The 21,255-nt window shown below is 41.6% G+C and overlaps 1 protein-coding gene across 1 annotated transcript in view; it reads right to left on the minus strand.

The window, feature by feature from the left end:
• FYB2 (FYN binding protein 2) overlaps window positions 1–21,255 on the minus strand; it is a 93,983-nt gene that overhangs the window by 19,162 nt on the left and 53,566 nt on the right. The window contains 6 exon segments of the mRNA XM_021684455.1: window positions 4,031–4,129; window positions 5,169–5,229; window positions 7,192–7,232; window positions 7,342–7,456; window positions 16,962–17,105; window positions 19,995–20,105. Of these exon segments, the coding sequence (XP_021540130.1) occupies window positions 4,031–4,129; window positions 5,169–5,229; window positions 7,192–7,232; window positions 7,342–7,456; window positions 16,962–17,105; window positions 19,995–20,105 (571 nt within the window).

Consider the following 21,255-nt stretch of genomic DNA (forward strand, 5'->3'; position numbering starts at 1 on the left):
CAGGGCTCCAGACCAGGGGGAAATGGAAGATAGCAGATTGCTAAGTGGGAGAGGACATTTGGCCCAGGTAGACTGTTTGGTTACACAGTTAAGGAGATGGAAGGAAGTATGATGTGGTAGAAAAAAAAAAATTCATGTATTTTAAACAATTTAAGTTCAGTCCTACAGGTATTAGGGGGACACTGACCATGGGCCAGGCCCATGTGCTGGGCATACAAAATGATCAAAGTTTCTACCCCGAAGTAGCTTAGCATTTAATGAGGGAGACCAAAAGTAAATTAGTACAACACTGTGTGATAAGAACATAATACAGGATTGTCCAAAGAAACAGCACTTTTGGGAAAAATCAGCTAACCTTTATGCAAGCCTTAGGTTCTTCATTTCTAAAGTGAATACCAGCTCTATCTTGCAGGGTGAGTGTTAGAGCTGGATGGGGTGTACCTAAGTGGATGTGCCTGGCAAAGGAGCTGAGGATGCTCACTGGTCCCTGCTGTCAGCAACTGTATGACCAGACTGGGTGCTGTCAGAATAGAGGAGAAGCGGTACCTGGTCCCTGGAGTCAGAGAGAGCTGAATCTGACTCTTAGTTCTGCCATTTACCCACTTACCCTGTGCAAGTCACATAACTTCTCAAAGCCTTAATTTTTCATCTGGGAAATGGAGAAAAGAGTTTCTATCTCATGGGGTTATTGTGAAGATTGGAGAGAGAACACATGTGAAGCACTTCACCCTCCCTCTCCCCAGTGCCTAGTTAGCATGCATCCTTGGCCTCTCCACTCAAGGGCTCCTGGCTCAAAAAAGCCTTTCCTAATACCAATTCCCTTCCTCTATTTTAAGTGAGCCAGGGTGGTGGTAGCTCCTATTTAAACCTAGAAATTGAGGCTACAAAAAATCTAGAATGAGGGGTGCCTGGGTGGCTCAGTTGTTAAGCGTCTGCCTTTGGCTCAGGTCATGATCCCAGGGTCCTGGGATCAAGCCCCGCATCAGGCTCCCTGCTCCACGGGAAGCCTGCTTCTCTCTCTCCCACTCCCCTCTGCTTGTGTTCCCTCTCTCACTGGGTCTCTTTGTCAAATAAATAAATAAAATCTTTTTAAAAAATCTAGAATGATATTTCCTTCCTCTAGGTCATTTATTCATTCAATAGCCATTTACTGAGTACCTATCATGTCCCAGGCATGGTTCTTTATGTTGGAGATACAGCAATGGACAAAACAGTCAATATCCCTGCCTTCATGGATTCTAGTAGGGTGAAGCAGACAAAACAAGGAAATTTACGTTCTGTCATGCGAGGAGTTAAGTACAATTGAAAAAAGTAGAGCAAGATAAGGGGGCAGGAGAGCTGAAGGTGAAGGTTGGCTTGCCATTTTTCAGAAGATGGTCAGGGAAGGGTTTACTGGTAAGGTGACTTGAGTAGAATCCTGAAGGGAGTGAGGGAGTGAGCCACGCAGTTATCTGAGTAAGAGTATTCTAGGAAAGGGAAGAGCAAATACAGAGACCTTCAGGCAGAGGTGTGCTTGGTCCTTTAAAGAAAAGCAAGGAAGTCAGTGCATCTGGAACAGAGGGAGTGAGAACAGGTTTAACATCTAATTCCAATGTAAAATTCATAGCATAGCTAAGGCTGGTGGCATTTAATTCTTGACTTATTTATACCTAAATCAAGCCATTGAATGACTATCCTAATAGGCAGTGTGTGTGTGTCTGAGACAAAGAGAGGGTGAAGAGCCTTATTCTGTTTTTGTTTTGTTTCATTTTGTTTTTGGAAGAGCCTTACTCTTTTTAAATGTCACATTACCATGGTTGCAACTTCCCTCTGAAGGGAAAGTAATCAACTAGGAGTTGGTGTTCAAGAGAGGAGCCCTCAATCAAAAGGCTCAACAGAAGATAATAAAATTCTGTCCTGTCTTGTTACATCTACATGTTATTAAATGAAAAATTAAGGCAGAGAGGCAGATTTTGCCAACATTTATGGGAAAAAATCTTAATAGACTTTCCTAAAGATGAAACATCTTTCTCTGCAGGTGGTAACTTCTCTTTTATAGAGGTATGCATGCACAGGTATTTGGCTTGTTAGGAAGTTTGCAGAGAAGCTTGTGTACTGGGTTGGACTAGATAATATGGATTTCTCTTGTTACCCTGAGACTCTCTGACTCTAAGAAAAAGGGTTTCTCAGGAGATGTTATAAGACATGCTCCGGATATTAGGGAGATACACAGGAGAGACAGGTGATCCAGGTTTGGGTAGAGAGGTTCAGGGAAGATGTCCCAGAAGGGATACTATTTGACCATTTTTGATAATCAAAGGAGGTTGGAGGAGGACAGATGCATTCAAGACCAAGGGAATGTCCTGATTAAAGTGAAGAGGCATGCAGTACGATGGCAGAGTTAGATCTGTGGAGGTATTTATATGGCATAGTAGAGAGTGGAAATCAGAGATAAACAAGAAAAAACTGGACATGTAAGAAGGCAGCTGCCATGAAGTATTTACTTGCCATAGGAAGGGACTGGATATTTGTTCTAAAGGTTGTAAGAAGTCACTGAATAGTTCTAAGAAAAAGGAAAGCAGATTTGCATTTAAAAATATCTGCATTCTCGCCTAGATCAATTTTTTAAAAATATTTATTTATTTTAGAGAGAGCATGAGTGGTAGGGGGCGGAGGGAGAGAGAGTCCCAAGCAGACTCCATGGCAAGTGCAAAGCCCAATGTGGGCCTTGATCCCACAACCCCAAGATCATGACCTGAGCTGAAACCAAGAGTGGGACACTTAGGGGCGCCTGGGTGGCTCAGTCAGTTAAGTGACTGCCTTCGGCTCGGATCATGATCCCGGAGTTCCAGGATCGAGTCCCATATCGGGCTCCCTGCTCAGCGGGGAATCTGCTTCTCCCTCTGACCCTCCCCTCTCTCGTGCTCTCTCTCTCATTCTCTCTCTCAAATAAATAAAATCTTAAAAAAATTATTAAAAATAAAGAGTGAGACACTTAACTGACTGCACCATCCAGGTGCCCCTCACCTGGATCAAATTTCTAAGGGACCACAGGCATCATAATTTTTTGTCAGAAGCATCTAACCTGCTAGGCCCAGACAATGCCTTTGTGCATAGGTCTTATTGACCACTGCAGCTCTACTTCCATGGTCAGGACTATAATTTATGAACCCCATGTTCTGTTGGATCTCTTGGTAGATCTAGATCCAGCAGACAATTGGACTTAATATCACATAACTTTGAGGTTTTATGATTGACAAGAACTTCAAGGTAGAGTAACAATTCCACGCCAGTATACCTGATGACTCCAGGGAAATTATTTTACCATCCCTTGCCTCTTAAAACAGATCTATCCATTTCTACATATTAGAGAAGTACCTTGGAATCTCCCTTGTATGCAAGAGGAAACATGGGCTGGATCATGATTTGCCCCCAACTGCACAGTGAATAAATTGCAGAGCTGAAACTAGAACCCAGAATTCAGGCCTCCCATCTCTACTGCTAGTAAATCTGTAACTTTCTCAAACATTGGTAATTAGCTGGGAAGGAGAGGGTCCTCTCCACGTCTAAGACCTTGAGATATATGAACCACTCAGCTGAAAGTTCATCTCCCCTCTCTACACACTGCCTCACTCCAGAGAGGCAAATTAGAATACAAAATGTAGACAACTAAAACCACTGGAACTTGTAGGGCTAAGAAAGCATAATAGGATACAATTAATAATATAATAGTTAGTGATAATAGGAATATATGCCAAAGGTGATGAGGAAAAATTTCCTTTCTAGACTTTGCTTAAGACTTTCCTTCTACCCTTGTTTACAACCCTTTATCATCAATTTTTTTTTTTCCAAAAGGGATACTGTCACTGTCTTATTAATATCTGTGGGTATGGTTCACTCACAAATTGGAAAGGAGGAGGCAGGTGTTAACCAGGGCCCTTGGTTTTAGTTTCAGATATCCCCTGCACTGTTTCTGAGAATATGATGTAAAACTACCAGGCTAGCACTGCTAGGCCTCTCCTGGAAAGAAAAAGTAAGAAAGACTTTTTACCTTACGTTTTCTTTCAACTTGTTTTTCTTCATTTTAAACCTATCCTTTTCTTTCTTGAAGAATTTCCGCAGTCTTTTAAGTGCTTCTTTTCCATCTAAACTAAGAGGAATCAGAGGATATAAATAACATGGCATTTCAGAGAGTACTGGAGATGGACGAGGCTCATTCCAGAACACATCTCACTCCGGGAAGAGACAGGAAATGCCTTATCGACATCTATGCTCTTCTTTGTTGAGGTACCAATATGAAATAACACACACCAGTCAGCTATGAAGGGGATTATACTTCAATACAAACTTTCATCCGCCCCAAATGGTCTCTATTTTGAGGATACGAAGCAAGGTCTTCCTTTTAGAGAAGGTGACTTTAGGAAGCATAGTTTATAAACTATACTGGAAAAATGTTTTGAAATTCCGGGCTCCTGAAATCTACATCACTGACTTAATTTATTGAATGATGTCACAACAATGGTGGTACATTTACTGCCCAGTTAAGGATTACAATTCTTCCAAATATGCTCTCAGGTTTTTTAGGAGGTAGGGAGAGGGAATGATACACCCACACCCTCCCACCCAGTATGGATCCCTACCCTTCCCTTCAACCCTAAACCTTCTTGCTTTTGACCACTGCTGTTTCATTTCCACAATGTGCCCCAATAACTAAACTTGATGAATAATGCCCATTTGAGCAAATGTTCCTGATAACGTGGAATTCTTAGATATTAAATTAAGCCCAAATCCCAGAGACAGTCTTATTAACTTGCAAAGACATAGGTTAAGTCATAACCATTGATTTCTTCCTGGAAATGCTACGATAGAACTGAAGCAAGTTTTACTGATACTTACTTCTCCTTTCTCACTTATTTCCTAACACAATATTAAGGCCCTCTACTTTGAGAGGTGGACACTTTCTCAAAAGAGGAAGCAATATAATTAAAAATTATAGCATATGATTGTATACAATCACAAGTCTCTTTTTCATCACAGTGTAGTATTAAAATATCTTATCTCTACTCTTGATGCAAATCCTCCCTAAGGATGATAGGGTCAAGGGAAGGGGATTGTTTCTTCAACTCTGGTTTTCCTACACTAACAGGGAAGTACTATTAGCTACAAAGCTGAGAAAGAGAGAAACTCACTCTATCTTTGGGTAGTTGCTCTTTGTTTTATAGACCTCTTCATATGCTTCTTCACTATTTTCTTCTGAAATTAAAAAAAAAACTATTTTCATTTATTATAGTGACAGTAGTTCAGATTCATATTTCATAAGAAATTACTGGATACCTATCAGGTGCTAGGTACAACTTGATGTCAAGCACAATTTTTTTTTAATAAGCATATGGTAAAAATAATTAAACCTCTATAAAAGTATGTACAAAGTGAAAATTCATATTTGCTTCCACCCAATTCCAAGTCTGATCTGATGTAGTAGAAGAAAGCTGGTTTATTAACAGATTCCATCCTTCTACCCTCATCCTTTGCATATTTCATATATAACACTCAGAGTCCACTAAACATCACACACTGTGCTGAATGCTGGGGCAATAATGGAGAACCAAAGCATCCTGAATAATCTTTCGCTTGATACCATGGCTTTAGCCTAGCCCAACACATGAGCTTAAAGTATACAGATACACTTTGAGGCTACCCCGCAATGGAGGATTTTCAAGTTTAAAATGTGACTCACGCACAGCGAGTTTAGGAGAGTCACTTAACTTCTCCATGCCTTAGTTCCTTTCTATAATGGCATACTAGATTTCATGATCTCTAAGGTTGTTTCACCATCTAAAATTCTGACATTCTAAGGAAGACAAAAGCAACCAGAGCAGCATTTGATTATCCCTCCTCTCTTACTTCTTTATCCATGCACATTCAATAAATAGTTCTGGTGTGTCTCACATGTTCCTGGCATTATGCTAGGGGCTAGGAAAAATAGCAAGCATAAAGAAAGTAACAGTCTAGGAGGGAAGGCAGTTATTAATGGAAGAATCACATAGATATAAAATTATAACTGTTAAGTGCAGAGAGGGAAAGCCATGGTACTAGGACATTGATGAGACTACACACCAAGGGGAATATTCTCTGGGGCAAAAATGAAGGAGCTGGGATCAGAGGAAACATTAAGAGTCACGTAGGCAGGGCGCCTGGGTGGCTCAGTTGGTTGAGCGACTGCCTTCGGCTCAGGTCATGATCCTGGAGTCCCGGGATCGAGTCCCGCATCGGGCTCCCTGCTCGGCGGGGAGCCTGCTTCTCCCTCTGACCCTCCCCCCTCTCATGTGCTCTCTCTCTCATTCTCTCTCTCTCAAATAAATAAATCTTTAAAAAAAAAAAAAGAGTGACGTAGGCAAAGGGGCCCAGGGGAGGGAAGAGCACTCCAAAAAGAAGGAGGAGCACACGAGAACACCCTGTGGTGGAGCTTGGCAAGTCAGAGAAGCTAAAAGGCGGTAGGCATGAATGGATCTCAAGGATGAAGACTCAGTATGGTGTGAAAAGTCCTCAGTTGCAGGTAGAGGCAAACCACTCAAGGCTCTAGACCATGTAAGAGTTGATCTTAAAAGTATTGGGAAACCATGATTGAGTGTTAAGTAAACAACATTCCTGTAACTTAAGAAAGAAAACAGATGAACATATGGGAAGGGGAAAAGAAACAAAGGAGAGAGGGAAGCAAGCCCTACATGACTCTTCATGATAGAGAACAAACTGAGGGTTAATGGAGGGAGGTGGGTGTGGGAAGGACTGGAAGGGTGATGGGGATTAAGGAGGGCACTTGTGATGAGCACTGGGTGTTGTATGTAAGTGATGGACCACCAAATCCTATCCCTGAAACCAATATTGCCCTGTATAGTAACTAACAAAATTTGAATTAAAAAAAAAAAAACATTCCTATAACCAGACCTGCCTTGTGAAGCAGTCAGGAAGGAGGACCTTTCACAGTGAAGTTGCTTTATTGCCGCAAAAGCCCCATTATTAGCGTCTTCACCTTCATGATTCTAAGTGCATTTGTTAGCACATACCTTGGACCACTTCTCCCACCTAGCTTGTCATCACCTCACCCGATTGGCATTATTAAAAGTATATATAGATAAAAGACACCTTACACTATCAGCCACAAAAGCACTCAGCAATTCCTACCGACAGTTTCAAATGTCTTCTTATACTTACCATCATCGGAAGCAAATGAGTTAGAGAGGTCCGACTGTGGTCTGCAGGGAGAAATAATGCAAAGACCCTTAGCCTATTGTGTTGTACCTTTAGTCTCACCACAGTCATCTCCAGTCTCACCACACTGCTGAAGGGCTGACATGCACTTACCCCACTCTCCCGGGGTACTCAACATCATCATAGGTCTCCTCTGAGATGGAGTGAGGCTTACAGGCCCCCCTGCCTGGCGCTTCTGTGGTGACCTCCAAGGCCTCCACATACCCACCTGTAAAGAAAACAGAGAAAGTCCTGAGGAATAGCTCATCAACTGCTACCATAAATGCATTCACACATTCCATGACAGTGGAGGTAAGAATAGGAAAGGCAGATGTCATACGCTGAAACTGGGTTATAATCTTGGTATGTACGCTTCTTTGGCACCCCACTTCACCTTGCAGAGACTCAGTTATGGTTCTCTGAAGTTGGGACAATAATAACACCAACTCCCACACTATCTGGCCCTTGTCATGTCTCTCAATGACGGTGGCAAGGATGAATATGTATTTATGAAGAGTGCTAGCCTAGTGACCAGTAACTCTTCTCTTAATGGCTGTTCTCTAATCTCTGACCTCAGATGGTGAGATCCTCCAGGGTACAGCCCTGGAGTTTCTTTTTTTTCCCTAAAGATTTATTTATTTATTTGAGCGAGCGAGCGAGAGAGCATGGTGGAGGGGCAGAGGAGGAGGGAGAGAGAATCTCAAGCAGATTCCCTACTGAGTGCAGAGTCCAATGATGCAGGGCTTGATCCCACGACCCTGAGATCATGACTTGAGTCAAAACCAAGAGTCACACGCTCAACTGACAGAGCCACCCAGGAGACTCTTCTCTCTCTTTAAATCTAGATGACCTTATCCAGTTTTGTGGCATTTTTTCTTCAAATTTCTTAGACAAGTTGATTGAGCATGTTAACATTTCTTATTTCTTTTTTTTTAAAGATTTTATTTATTTATTTGAGAGAGAGAATGAGAGAGAGCACATGAGAGGGGGGAGGGTCAGAGGGAGAAGCAGGCTCCCCGCCGAGCAGGGAGCCCGATGCGGGACTCGATCCCGGGACTCCAGGATCATGACCTGAGCCGAAGGCAGTCGCTTAACCAACTGAGCCACCCAGGCGCCCAACATTTCTTATTTCTTAGTGATGGAATTAGCCAGAAGATGGTGTGCCAGGTTGAAAAATGTACAGGGATTGTTGGCACAAGTAGCTAGTTGCAGGTGCTGCTTTATTTCACAGAGCAGTAAACTTGTCATAACCATAAAATTGCCACATTTTTATCAGTTGGCGTGGGTTAATATTTCGAGTATGGGTGATTCAGAACCATTTTCACACATGAACTATTAATCAGAAAGAAGAAGTGATACATCTGAGAAATAAGCAACGAGCAAATTGACTTGTGTCAACTAAATGAACCAAGCAACAAGATTTTACCCCCTGATAAGAAGTCAGTTAGCATGTAGACCCTGAAGCGTCTCAAGCATGTCAGGTCCTTAAGCCATAAAGTGCTGCTTTTCCTTAAGGAGTTACCAGTAAATTTCTCCAGCACAAAGCAGAGAGCTGAACACCCATGTGCTTAATTCCTAGTTCAAGACATTTTTTTTTTCCTTTCTGACTCCTTCCTTTTGGCTGCAACATATGTAAAAGTTTATGGCTTCTTTTTAAAAACACAGACAACTCCCAAATTTACATCTCTAACTTAGACATTTTTCATGAATTCTAGATACTCCATCAGCCTTCACACCACTCCTATTTGGTTGTCTAAACACATTATGCTCCAAACCAAACTCACACTTTCTCTCTGCAAATCTGCTTTTCCTGAAGTCGGCTCCATCTCAATAAAAAATGGCAACACGTCCTTTCAGTTGTTCAGGTCCCAAACACAAAGACGTCCTTGACTCCCTCCTCTACTTCCAAATTCTATCCTGAATCCAAACGCATCTCAACAAGTCTGCCACGTATGCTCCTCCGAGCTCCAGTCATTTCTCTCACATTAGTGCAACAAGCTCCTAACAAGTCCCTGATTTATCCCTTTGCATTTCTTCTTTCATGACTTCGGCCAGGACGATTCTTTAAATACAATCAGATCATTCTGTTCTTGTGCTCAAAACCTCTCATTCTGAAAAATCTGTCAGAGGAAACGCCAAAGTTCTTGGAATGGTCTACAGAAGCTCCCACACTATCTGGCCCTTGTCATGTCTCTGACCTCATCTCCTACACCCTGCTCCAGCCACACAGCCTCCCTGCTGTTCTGCCCCCACATCTGGTAGGTTCCTGCCTCAGGATATTTGCATTCCTTCTCCCCTCCCCAGAACATTCTTACCCTAGATACACTTGGCTCTCATCTACTTTACATCTCTGGAGTCACCTATCAACGCTTTAAAATTGCAACTCCTACTCCCTCCGCTGGCTTTCTTCATTCTCTTTCCTTGCTTTATTTTTTCCCATAACATTTACTACCACAGCATTCCACAGAGTGGATATTTTATCTTTCATATATTTACCATCTGTCTCCTCTGATCAGAATGCAACTTCCATGAGCATAGGGATTTTTGTCAGTTTTGTCTACTGCTATACCCCCAGCACCTAGAATAGAGCCAGGCACATAAAAGGCACTCCAGTATTTTTTTAATATTGAATGATTTGAATGCATATGTCTTCTAACTAGAGTGTTTTGCATATTAATAGTGTTTACTGATATATTAAATTTTACATCTTCTGTCTCATTACATACTTTTTATATGTTCTGTCCCCCCCCCCCCATCTTCCTCTTTCTTGACTGATATTTCTTCTCTTCATTCTTCTTTGTTTTCTATTTGTTTGGAAGGAATATGTGCTATCTTTTAATAGTTATCCTAGTATATTTTAAATTTTAATAACATACAGGAAAAAGCACAAATCATGAGAGTATAGCTCAATACATTTTCCCAAATTGAACATATTCATGTACATGATCAAAAACCTAACACTGCCAGTGCCCCCAAGCCCTTCCCATGCTCTGTTCTAGTCCTTGTTCCCTCCCACAAGGGGAGCCACCAGCGTACTGCCTAATATCAGAGGTCAATTCTGCTGATTTATGAACTTTATATTAATGGAATAATTCAGAATGTTCTCTTTGGTGTTGCCTACTTCCCTTCAATACTAAGTGACATTCATCTGTGCTGTTGCGTATAGTTGTAATTTGTTCATTCCTGTAACGATTCCATTGTGTGAACATGCTACATTTATCCTTTCTACTTTAGATGGACATGTGGATGGTTTCCAGTTTGAGGTTATTATAAAAAGTTCTGCTATGAACATCTTGTATATGTCTTGGTAAATTGAAGTATGCATTTCTATTGGGTATAAGAATAGGCATGGGGTTGCTAGTCATAGGATATGCATATGCTGGGCTTTAATAGATACTGCCAGACAGTTTTCCAAAGTGATTACCCCAGTTACAGTCCCAGCAGTGTAGGAGAGTTCTAGTTGTTCCATAACTTCACTAAGACTTGATATTTTTAGTGGTTTTTATTTTAGCCATTTGGGTGGGCGTGTAGTGATATCACATTGTAGGTTTCATTTGCATTTCCCTGAGACTTAATGAAGGTGAACAGCTCTTCCATAATGTATTTGCTTTTTGAATATCTTCTTGAGTGAAGTACCTCTTCATGTATTTTCCCAATTTCTCTAAATTTTTTTTCTGATTTTTATATTTTCTGGATACAGTGATGTTTATAGAAGATTTATATATTCCATATTAGAGTCCTTTGTCAAATATATATACAAATCAAGTAACTTCTTCCACTCTGTGCCTTGCTTTTTCACTGGTATCTTTTGATGAATATATATCCTAGCTACTCTCTTTTAAAGCTAGCATAAATTACTATTGTTACTCACAATTAAAAACCTTAGAATGCTTTGAGTTACCTTCCCAAAGTATGTGCTATTAATGTTCAATATTTTTTTCCCTCTCCCCAGTTTGATGTTATTGTTTTATTCAGTTGACACTTGCTATTCTTTCTTGCATCCGAAATTCTCTATCTGGGATTATCTTCTTTCTGCCTGAACTACACGCTTTAGAATCTCCTTGAGAAGGTTTCATTTGGTGATTAAAATCTCTCACTTTTTATTTGTCTGAAAATATAATAATTTTTCCTCCATTCCTGACATGCATTTTCACTAGTTATACAATTCTGGATAGACATTCAATATTTTTCAGCAGCACTGTATTCAAGTTACACACTCTTGTTGAGAACTCAGCAATCAGCCTGCTTGTTTCTTTCTGGGTGACTGGCCTTTTCCTTTGTCTGCTTTTAAGGTATTTTAAGATATTCTCTTATTCTTCAATATTCTTCCATTTCCTTAAGATATAACTAGGTGTGGAGTTCTTTTATTTATCCTACTTAAGAACTTAAGGGCTTCTGGATCTATAAATTGGTACCTTTCAACAATTCTAGAAAATTATCAGGCATTATCTCTATTTTATCCTCCTTCCCACTCTTTCTAGGACCCTTTTGTAGAATGCTGATTTAATGTTATTTTAAGACTTCTTTTATCCTTGAGGATTCTTATCCTCTCTTTCATTTTTTCCTATCATTTCTCCTGTGGAATATATTTTGGATAATTTCTCTAGATTTATCTTCTTGTTCCTTAATTTCTTCACCTGTGTCTAATTTGATGTATAATTCATTCACTGCATTTCTATATCAATTTATCAAATTATTTATCTTTTTCAAATCTGTTTATTCCCTGTTCATATTTTTAAATTTTTTTTAAATTTTATTATGTTATGTTAGTCACTGTACATCATTAGTTTTTGATGTGGTGATCCACGATCCATTGTTTTCATATAACACCCAGTGCTCCATGCAGTACATGCCCTCCTTCATACCCATCACCGGGCTAACCAATCGCCCCTCCCCCTCTAAAACCCTGGTTGTCTCTCAGAGTCCACAGTCTCTCATGGTTCATCTCTCCCTCTAATTCCCCCCCCCTCATTTTTCCCTTCCTTCTCCTAATGTCCTCCATGCTATTCCTTATGTTCCACAAATAAGTGAAACCCTATGATAATTGACTTTCTCTGCTTGACTTATTTCACTTAGCATAATCTCCTCCAGTCCCATCCATGTTGATGTAAAAGTAGGGTATTCATCCTTTCTGAAGGCTGAGTAATATTCCATTGTATATATGGACCACATCTTCTTTATCCATCCATCTGTTGAAGGGCATCTCGGCTCTTTCCACAGTTTGGCTATTGTGGACATTGCTGCTATGAACATTGGGGTGCATATGGCCCTTCTTTTCACTACATCTGTGTCTTTGGGGTAAATACCCAGAAGTGCAATTGCTGGGTCATAGGGTAGCTCTATTTTTAAATTTTTGAGGAACCTCCACATTGTTTTCCAAAGTGGCTGTACCAACTTGCATTCCACCGACAGTGTAAGAGGGTTCCCCTTTCTCCACAACCTCTCCAATATTTGTTGTTTCTTTCCCTGTCCATTTTTGCCTTTCTAACTGGTGTAAGGTGGTATCTCAATGTGGTTTGGATTTGAATTTCCCTGATGGCTAATGATGATGAACATTTTTTCATGTGTCTGTTAGCCATTTGTATGTCTTCTTCAGAGAAGTGTCTTTTCATATCTTCTGCCCACTTTTTGACTTGATTATTCGTTTTTTGGGTGTTGAGTTTGAGAAGTTCTTTATAGATTTTGGATACCAGCCCTTTATCTGTAGTGTCATTTGCAAATATCTTCTCCCATTCTGTGGGTTGCCTCTTTGTTTTGTTGACTGTTTTCTTTGCTGTGCAGAAGCTTTTTATCTTGATGGAGTCCCAAAAGTTCATTTTTGCTTTTGTTTCACTAGTTTTTGGAGATGTATCTTGAAAGAAGTTGCTGTGGGCAATGTCAAAGAGGTTACTGCCTATGTTCTCCTCTAGGATTTTGATGGATTCCTGTCTCACATTGAGGTCTTTCATCCACTTTGAGTTTATCTTTGTGAATGGTGTTAGAGAATGGTCGAGTTTCATTCTTCTGCGTGTGGCTGTCCAATTTTCCCAGCACCATTTATTGAAGAGACTGTCTTTTTTCCATTGCATGTTTTTTCCTGCTTTGTCAAAGATTATTTGACCATAGAGCTGAGGGTCCATATCTGGGTTCTCTATTCTGTTCCATTGGTCTAGATGTCTGTTTTTGTGCCAGTACCATGCTGTCTTGGTGATCACAGCTTTGTAATATAGCTTGAAATCAGGCAACGTGATGCCCCCAGCTTTGTTTTTCTTTTTCAACATTTCCTTGGTGATTCGGGGTCTTTTCTGATTCCATACAAATTTTAGGATTGTTTGTTCCAGCACTTTGAAAAATGTCATTGGAATTTTGATCGGGATGGCGTTGAAGGTATAGATTGCTCTGGGTAGCATAGACATTTTAACAATGTTTATTCTTCCGATCCATGAGCATGGAATATTTTTCCATCTTTTTGTGTCTTCTTCAATTTCTTTCATGAGTGTTCTGTAGTTCCTAGAGTATAGATCCTTTACCTCTTTGGTTTGGTTTATTCCGAGGTATCTTAAAATATATTAAATATTATGTTTTGTGTTTAATAATTCCAATATCTGTACTATCTTGCAGGTTGGCTCCTAGATCTGTTATTTTGCTGGTTTCCAATCACTGTGACTTGTTTGCTTGTGTGTTTAGTAATTTTTGTCTATGAACTGTTAATTTTTAAAAGTATATATTGTTGAATTATTTGAAACCTGGAATAGAAGTTGGTTCCATGAAAGAGGATTTTGTTTGCTTCTACCAGTTGTCTGGGAGGGCTACCAAGCTGATACCACATTAGATTACTTTGGGTTTCTTTTGGACCACACACATTGTAGTGGGGATTTGAACTGCTGATGGACATGAGGATCAGCTTATGGTAATCATTTTTTTTTTCCTTCACCCAGCACCAGGGTCAAAATGGCCAAGTTTCCTTCTGATTACCAGGGCTTGTGTTTTGTTAATTTTTTTTCAACCAAAAGAAGTGATAATTTCATTCATTTTTTCAAGAAGCCTATTTGCATAGGAGGAGTACAGAAAGACACTCTATTGTGTTTTTCTTCTCAAAACTTTGATTTCATGCCAACTCTCCTTGACTAAGCATTTTGTGCTACTCAAACAAGTACTGGAAAGAACTAGTAATGGACTCAGCAACTCCCTTTGTGCTTTAGCAGCATGTACAGATTACTCAGAATAATCCTCTTTGGACTGTTTTCTTCATGGTATAATCCCCAAATCTATAGTGACTCTTCACGGACAGTTCATAATTGCATGAAAATAGCTTTCATCCCCATATTCAGGGCCCTCCTGTAACTCTTTAATTCACTTCAACTGGTCTTCCTCTCACTTCCATTTTTTTTCTATACTCCAAATTAAATCTACTCACTTCTCAATTTAAGGCATGGTTTTTGATTTTATGCCACCTCTGTGCTTTCTCATGTGCCAATAATATCAAAAATATCTTTCTCCCTTTTTCCATTTATTTTTGAAAAAAATTTTATTGTGTTCAGAATGCTTGAGATCTACCCTTTTGATAACAAATTTATAAGTACACAATATAGCATTTTTAACTACAGGCACAGTCTTATTCATTCTGTGTGGACATAATCCTTTGAGGTCCTGACTTTATACAGAAGTTTCCAATTATGAGCTCACTTGGGGCAGATCCTGGGATATCAGGACCTGTCCTCTGAACATCACACCATCAAAATAGGAGTTCAAGAGATTCAGAGCTCAGTAAAAACCCTTAGGGCAAGAGTAGCTCTGGCACTCACCTTCCAGGGTTCCTGGTTCCTGCAAGTATATGGATGCTTTCTTTTTACATCAGTTCTGTGATACTTTAATAATTTTCCAAAAATTCATTCTTTACTTTTCTTAGTCAAGAGAATTATTCATGTTGTCAAATCTACTGTAGTCTCACTGGAGTTGGATTTATTCTTTTATTCCTTTCTTTAACAAAGTTTTGTTGGGGGATCTCCAGTGTGCCAGACACTGTGCCAGGTTGCAGAAATACAGAGAAAAATACCAAATGGTCTCTAATCACATGGTGCCCACCGTGTACCATGGGAGACAAACATGTACCCCATGTATTATAATGTAAGGTATGCTATACTTTTTTTTAGAGAAGGAAATAAATGAAGAGAACTAACAGTTATTGAGCACTGAAATATACACTTTATATACATTGACAAAGAGTCCTGGAAAATAAGTAGTATTAACCCCATTTGTACATGAAAGTCTGTAAATTTCCTAAGATTATGGGATTAGTATATAGGGGTCCTGGGTCCCAGAAATGCTTAACTGCAAAGCCTAATATGGAGATGGGGTCACTTGGTTGCTGTTTCAGTGCCATGGAAACAGAAAGGAGTGGGGAATTGTGGTCCCTGGAGAGCAGGGAAGAGGAGGATGGATGGAGGTAAGTGAGGCCTCAGAAGAAGTGACTTCTGAGATAGATCTTAAAGGATGCTTAGGACATCAGCAGGTAGCGAATTCCAGACAGAGATCAGGCAAAATTACAGGGGCATTTAAACACATGACGCAGGAAATGCAGAATGCTGCAGAGTATGCGGGGAAGGACCTGTGAGGCAGGGATGTGGCCAACTAGCCCAGAGGCACATTTTAAGGGACCCGGAGTCCATCTTATGATCACTGCGTATTTATTCTTCTCATAACTGTTTTGTAACGTGAAATGTCAGTGGTCTGCCATGGTTTATTGGGCTGGAGTGGATATCTGTTTTCTTTGTCTACCAATACCTATTCCCCCGCCCCCCCCAACAGCCCTTTTCTTTCACTTGGGAAATCCTTCAATCTGATATTATGTACTTTTGGTAGAACGGACTCTGCCTGCAGCTCCTGGGGTGAGTTTATGACACAGGCTGAGCCAACCAGAGCATCCTATCCCCCATTTATAATGACTGGTGCAGAGATGACATGTGACCCAGTCAGAGCCAATAAGACCCAGATCTGGGCCTTTTCTCATAACACTTGAGAAGGTAAAAATTTCTAGTTTTCCTCTAGGGTTCCTAAGAGGATAGGGTATAAGCTTGTTACAGCTGGATGTCATATTGCCTCCAAAAGGGTAGGGTTTGTCTGAAAATGGAGCTAAGCCAGGGAGGGAAAAACCAGGAGAAGTAATATTGAGTCCTTGGTATTGTTTGTGTATGTGGACCCCGTCACCACCAGACTTTCCTTGAGGTGAGTCTCCTTTTTTTTGCTCAACACAATATGATTACTGTTACCTGTAATCAAGAGTCTTGACTAACATGAAGGTAAAATACAACCTAAATAAAGTCAACTAATGATATCCTAACTATATCATCAGTGTATCGATTATTTTGGCCTACAAAAATCAATAGGAGCTGGTAGATACACAAAGAAAGAAGTAAATATTTGCTGAGTACCTATTATGTGACATACTGTCAGATTTGGCCCTCACAAATCCCCTGTGAGGCCCATAGTATGATCCCTTTTTATCAATGAAGAAATGGAGCTGCAGGAATATGAAGTTATGGCTAATAAGTATTAGAGGTTAGATTCGACCTCTGGTCTTCTCCTTCTAAATCCAGTGCTCTTTACATGACTGCACAACTGCCTGACTAGGGCAAGTTTCCTTGTACATAATAAATGTTCAATAAATATTTATAAAAGAAACTAACATCTTGGACACCCACAACTTTAAAATCATTTGGTGACGGTGAAGAGAACCAGGAAGAAAGGCAACTTACAGTGGCGTAGGGAGTGCCTGGCCAGCTTCGGGTCTTGGGGCCAGGCCTTTGTCTGGACAGCGTCACTCACAGCGCCCTGCTTCCTGGGCAGCATGCTCCTGCTGCCTCCGAGGACTTTCATCACCTGCTTTCTTCCCCGCATTCCTCCACGGGCAGCCCCCTAAACACATGCAACAGGGAGAGTGCTGTAGAGCTCGGACTTACCTGCTCCGTTTGCCGCTTACTTCTGTTCTGTTCTTCAGTCATTCACGCTTCACGGAGAGCAATGATTTATTGTGGTACTGCACAGTCTCCCTAGACTAAGTTTCACAAGGATACACACAAAGTCTTTGGCTCGCCTCTGAATGGCCACCGAATGACCAGCGCAGAGGCAGCCCCACAGAAGGCAGGCAGCATGTAACAGAGCACTGCCTACAGAGCAGGTTCTTCATATATCTGATCTCACCTCACCTCCATGACACCCCATTGGGAAAATATCACTGGTCCACGTGATAAAGAGTTTCGAAAGGTTAAATAAAGGACCTCCAAATCCTCTGGTCTCACAGCCAGTGGTCTACCAAGGCAGGACTTGAGCCCTGTGCTCTTGACCACCAAGCGATGCTGCGATCCTTCCGCCTGACATTTCATCTCTCCCCTGGCCATTCTTCTGTTCCTCCTCACTTCCTTTCCCACTCCCTCCCCGCAGTGTTCGTTGGACACGAATGCTGAGTTCCAGAGATAGAGAGACACCATGGGCACGGTGGCCTACACACTGATCACAGAGACATTACACAAATATTAAGATACAATGTGGCAAGAACCATTTGCAGCTGTGTTGTTCACTGAGACAGAAACAGAGGAGGGGAGGTCCGTTCTCTCGACTGGGAGACAGGGTGGAGGATGACTTCCAAAGCAGGTCTTACTAAAGAGTATTTTAAAATGTAAGGACTCTTCTTGACTGAGGGGATAAAGGAGTACCTGGCAGATAAATCAGCATGAGCAAAGGCATGCGTATCTGGAGAAGTGTTAGGGTCCTCAGACAGGTGTATGGAGGCTGATGCTGAGGGAAGACTGGAAAGGGACAGAGAAAAAAGATGAGGTGAGAAAGATGTGACAGAATGAGGCTGAGTAATGCAGGGTCATGCGTGCAAGTTTCAGTGTGGGCCTCACTGAGCCCCAGGCAGCAATCTGAGCAGATGTTCATTTCAGAAAGATCTGGATGGATTGCCAGGAATAGACACTGGAAACCAAGGAGCATTACAGCCTTTCTGGCCATTTATCAGATGACAACGGGAGAGGAGATTACTGTACTTTGGACATCAAGTAGACAGGAGAGTTGACTATGACAATACATCTGAAAGTACTTGGAAGAAGCTGAAGTACTTAACAGATATAAAGTATGGGATTTCCTGAGTTCTTGGTGGGGTCTGGGCAAACTAAAAGGAGAATATAAGGAGGGGCATTCTTTCAAGTCACACAGCCAAGAATGAATTTTTTAATGGGGAAAAATGATAAAAATAAGTCAGAGTTTCACACAAATGCAGTGACTACCTTCCTTCACCATGGCCCCTAATAAGGCAATGCATGGGTTCCCCTTGGCCTGTCCTTGGGAATGCTTCCTAGAGTCAGTTTGAATCACAGGGGATTCCGTATCTACTGACTTACCATTTACATCTGACTCCAAACAGCACTGCTCAGCTACACTGCCCACCACATTTACCTAACATAATCTAAGTCACTTTTAAACAAGTTCCAAAACTCAAATCCACACCACAAAAGCAGGAATGTGTCCCTTTGGTGGTAGCCTGATCCCATACCTGGCTCTTCTCAAACGGTCAGCACTGATAGAGAACATATCCCTGCTTTGGTTCTTTCATGGTCAATATCCCTAACCAATATCCCTAACCATGATCCCCCATTGTCTTTCTCATGCTGCTGATTAACCCCTTTCTGATCTCTGACTTCATCACCCACTTATGGCCTCGTCCTCCCTCTGGCCTCAGCATGTAATGCCACTTCCCTAACTCTGGTCCCTTTCTTTCACAATTAGTGACTTACTTCTTCCTTGAATGATACTGCTTTGTGATCCTCTATAAACACACATCCTGATCCATCCTGGCCTCTGGGCCTACCCACCAGGTCAGGCCCATGCCACCACCAACCTGTTTGATTTACCTGAGCCCTGCAGATGGGACTGATCTGATACTGTAAGATAGGCACATCTCAAATAGGGTTTTTAGAATGTTCTGAGCAGACCACTCTAGCTGTCTGAAGGGGACAGTGTCAATTGGATATGAATACACACACATATAGTATTTACCAATAAGTAATAATTAAGAATACATTTTTATGGTATTTTATGGTTTACATAGCACTTTCACACACATTATCTTTTTTTTTTTTAAAGATTTTTTATTTATTTATCTGAGAGAGAGAATGGGAGACAGAGAGCACGAGAGGGGGGAGGGCCAGAGGGAGAAGCAGACCCCCCGCCGAGCAGGGAGCCCGATGCGGGACTCGATCCCAGGACTCCAGGATCATGACCTGAGCCGAAGGCAGTTGCTTAACCAACTGAGCCACTCAGGCGCCCCTCACACACATTATCTTATCATCACAAGACAGGATCAGGGTGGGACTGGGTATGGTAATTGGGTAGGGATTATTTATTCTTCTCTTACAGATGAAATGACTGAGCTCAGAGAATAAGTCGTTCTAAGCAGGGCCTTCTAGCACACACCTTAAGGAGGCCCTCCCTCCGGGGTCGTTCAGTTTCAGGGTACAGCCCCCAAATGAGTGTCTATGTTTTGCCCTCTGGATGCCTTGCTGAACTCACACTAGTCCCAGCCCCACTCCTAAGGCCTCCTTCATGGCTAATAAGTAGAAAACCTGAGGCTAGAGCTCAGTGTTACTGTCAAGTTCCTTTCTTTGAGAAAACACCCAACAGCCACAGGGTCTTCTGACTCTGTGTCTGGAGAGCTGCTGTCTCAGCCACTAAAAGTTCACTCCATGAACTACTCCTATGACATGCCTGAACTCTACCGTTTGGCCTGGAACCCTAGAACACTGATACCTTGAAGAGATGGCTTGAAGGTAGATCCTTTTCTGGTTTTTGAGGTTCCAATTCACATGGCTCTTTTTCCTTCTCCTTTTTATCTTCATCTTCATCTTCATGTTTAGGGCTTAGATGTGAAGAGATACCAGGGGAAAAGTGAGATTTAGAGTGTTTAGATCATAGTGTACCACCCAATCCTAAATGAAATGAATGGAAAAAGTGAATGTAAAAAACACGAATAATCCCCCACCTCTCTCCACCTTCTTCTAAGATGAGGATCAGGTCACCCATTAGATCATTTCACTGAGTTTCTACCTGCTCCAATCAATGCCAGAACGAATCTCTGCTTAAAATCTCCTAGGAACTCCCCATTGCCTGTAGGATAAAATCTAAGCCTATAGTGATCTGGCCGAAACCTTTCTTTCCAAACCCATCTACTTCTGCTCCTTCCCTCCACTTTTGCTCTAGACTCTCACATTCCCCAAACCAATGATCCTAGTTCGAGCAACTCTCCCTTTTTAGTTGCTATTTCCCTTGACAGACATGCCCTTCGCATCTTGCTGGAAAACATCACACCCTTCTCAATTTGTCTGAATCATCTTACTTCTGAGAATCCTTCCTTGATTCTCCCAGTCATACCTTCTTATCCACTGCCCCAGTACTTTGTCCTTCTATCTTGTATTCTAAAGCACTGTCTATGGATCTGCCTCCAGTTCCTCCACTTTGCCTTGTAAATGAACAATCAAGTTATAAGGAGGCAGAGCTCTGCTATTTCTCGATATATCCCCAGCACCAATGCTGTGTAATCTAGAGAAGCAATAGCACGGGGCCTGGCACAGGGCGGTAAGGTACTTAGCCAGGCTTCCCTACGGAAATGAAGGACTGCCGCGCACCGCAGTATACAGACAGCAGCTGCACTGGAGGGAGTAGGAGAGAGAGACGCAAGGTGGACAGTGTCATGAAAAACCTGAGAACCAAGGACAGAATGCTGGGGAACCATCAACCCCCAAATGAGGACTTCTGTTCTGGCACAGTGAACTAGATTTACAACCACATTCATACAGAAGGCAGAAAAAGAAGAGCCCTCAAAGAAACTCAGAAGAGGGGGTCATCAAGGGAGGAAAGCACCAGAGACAGTACTGAGCACCATGCCCCCCATTAAGGCCATCTGCTAGTTCCATGATGATTGGGGAAAGCACCAGAGACAGTTCTGAGCACCGTGCCCCCCATTAAGGCCATCTGCTAGTTCCATGATGATTGGGG

Source organism: Neomonachus schauinslandi, chromosome 4, assembly GCF_002201575.2.
Source record: "Neomonachus schauinslandi chromosome 4, ASM220157v2, whole genome shotgun sequence".
Taxonomy (NCBI): domain Eukaryota; kingdom Metazoa; phylum Chordata; class Mammalia; order Carnivora; family Phocidae; genus Neomonachus; species Neomonachus schauinslandi.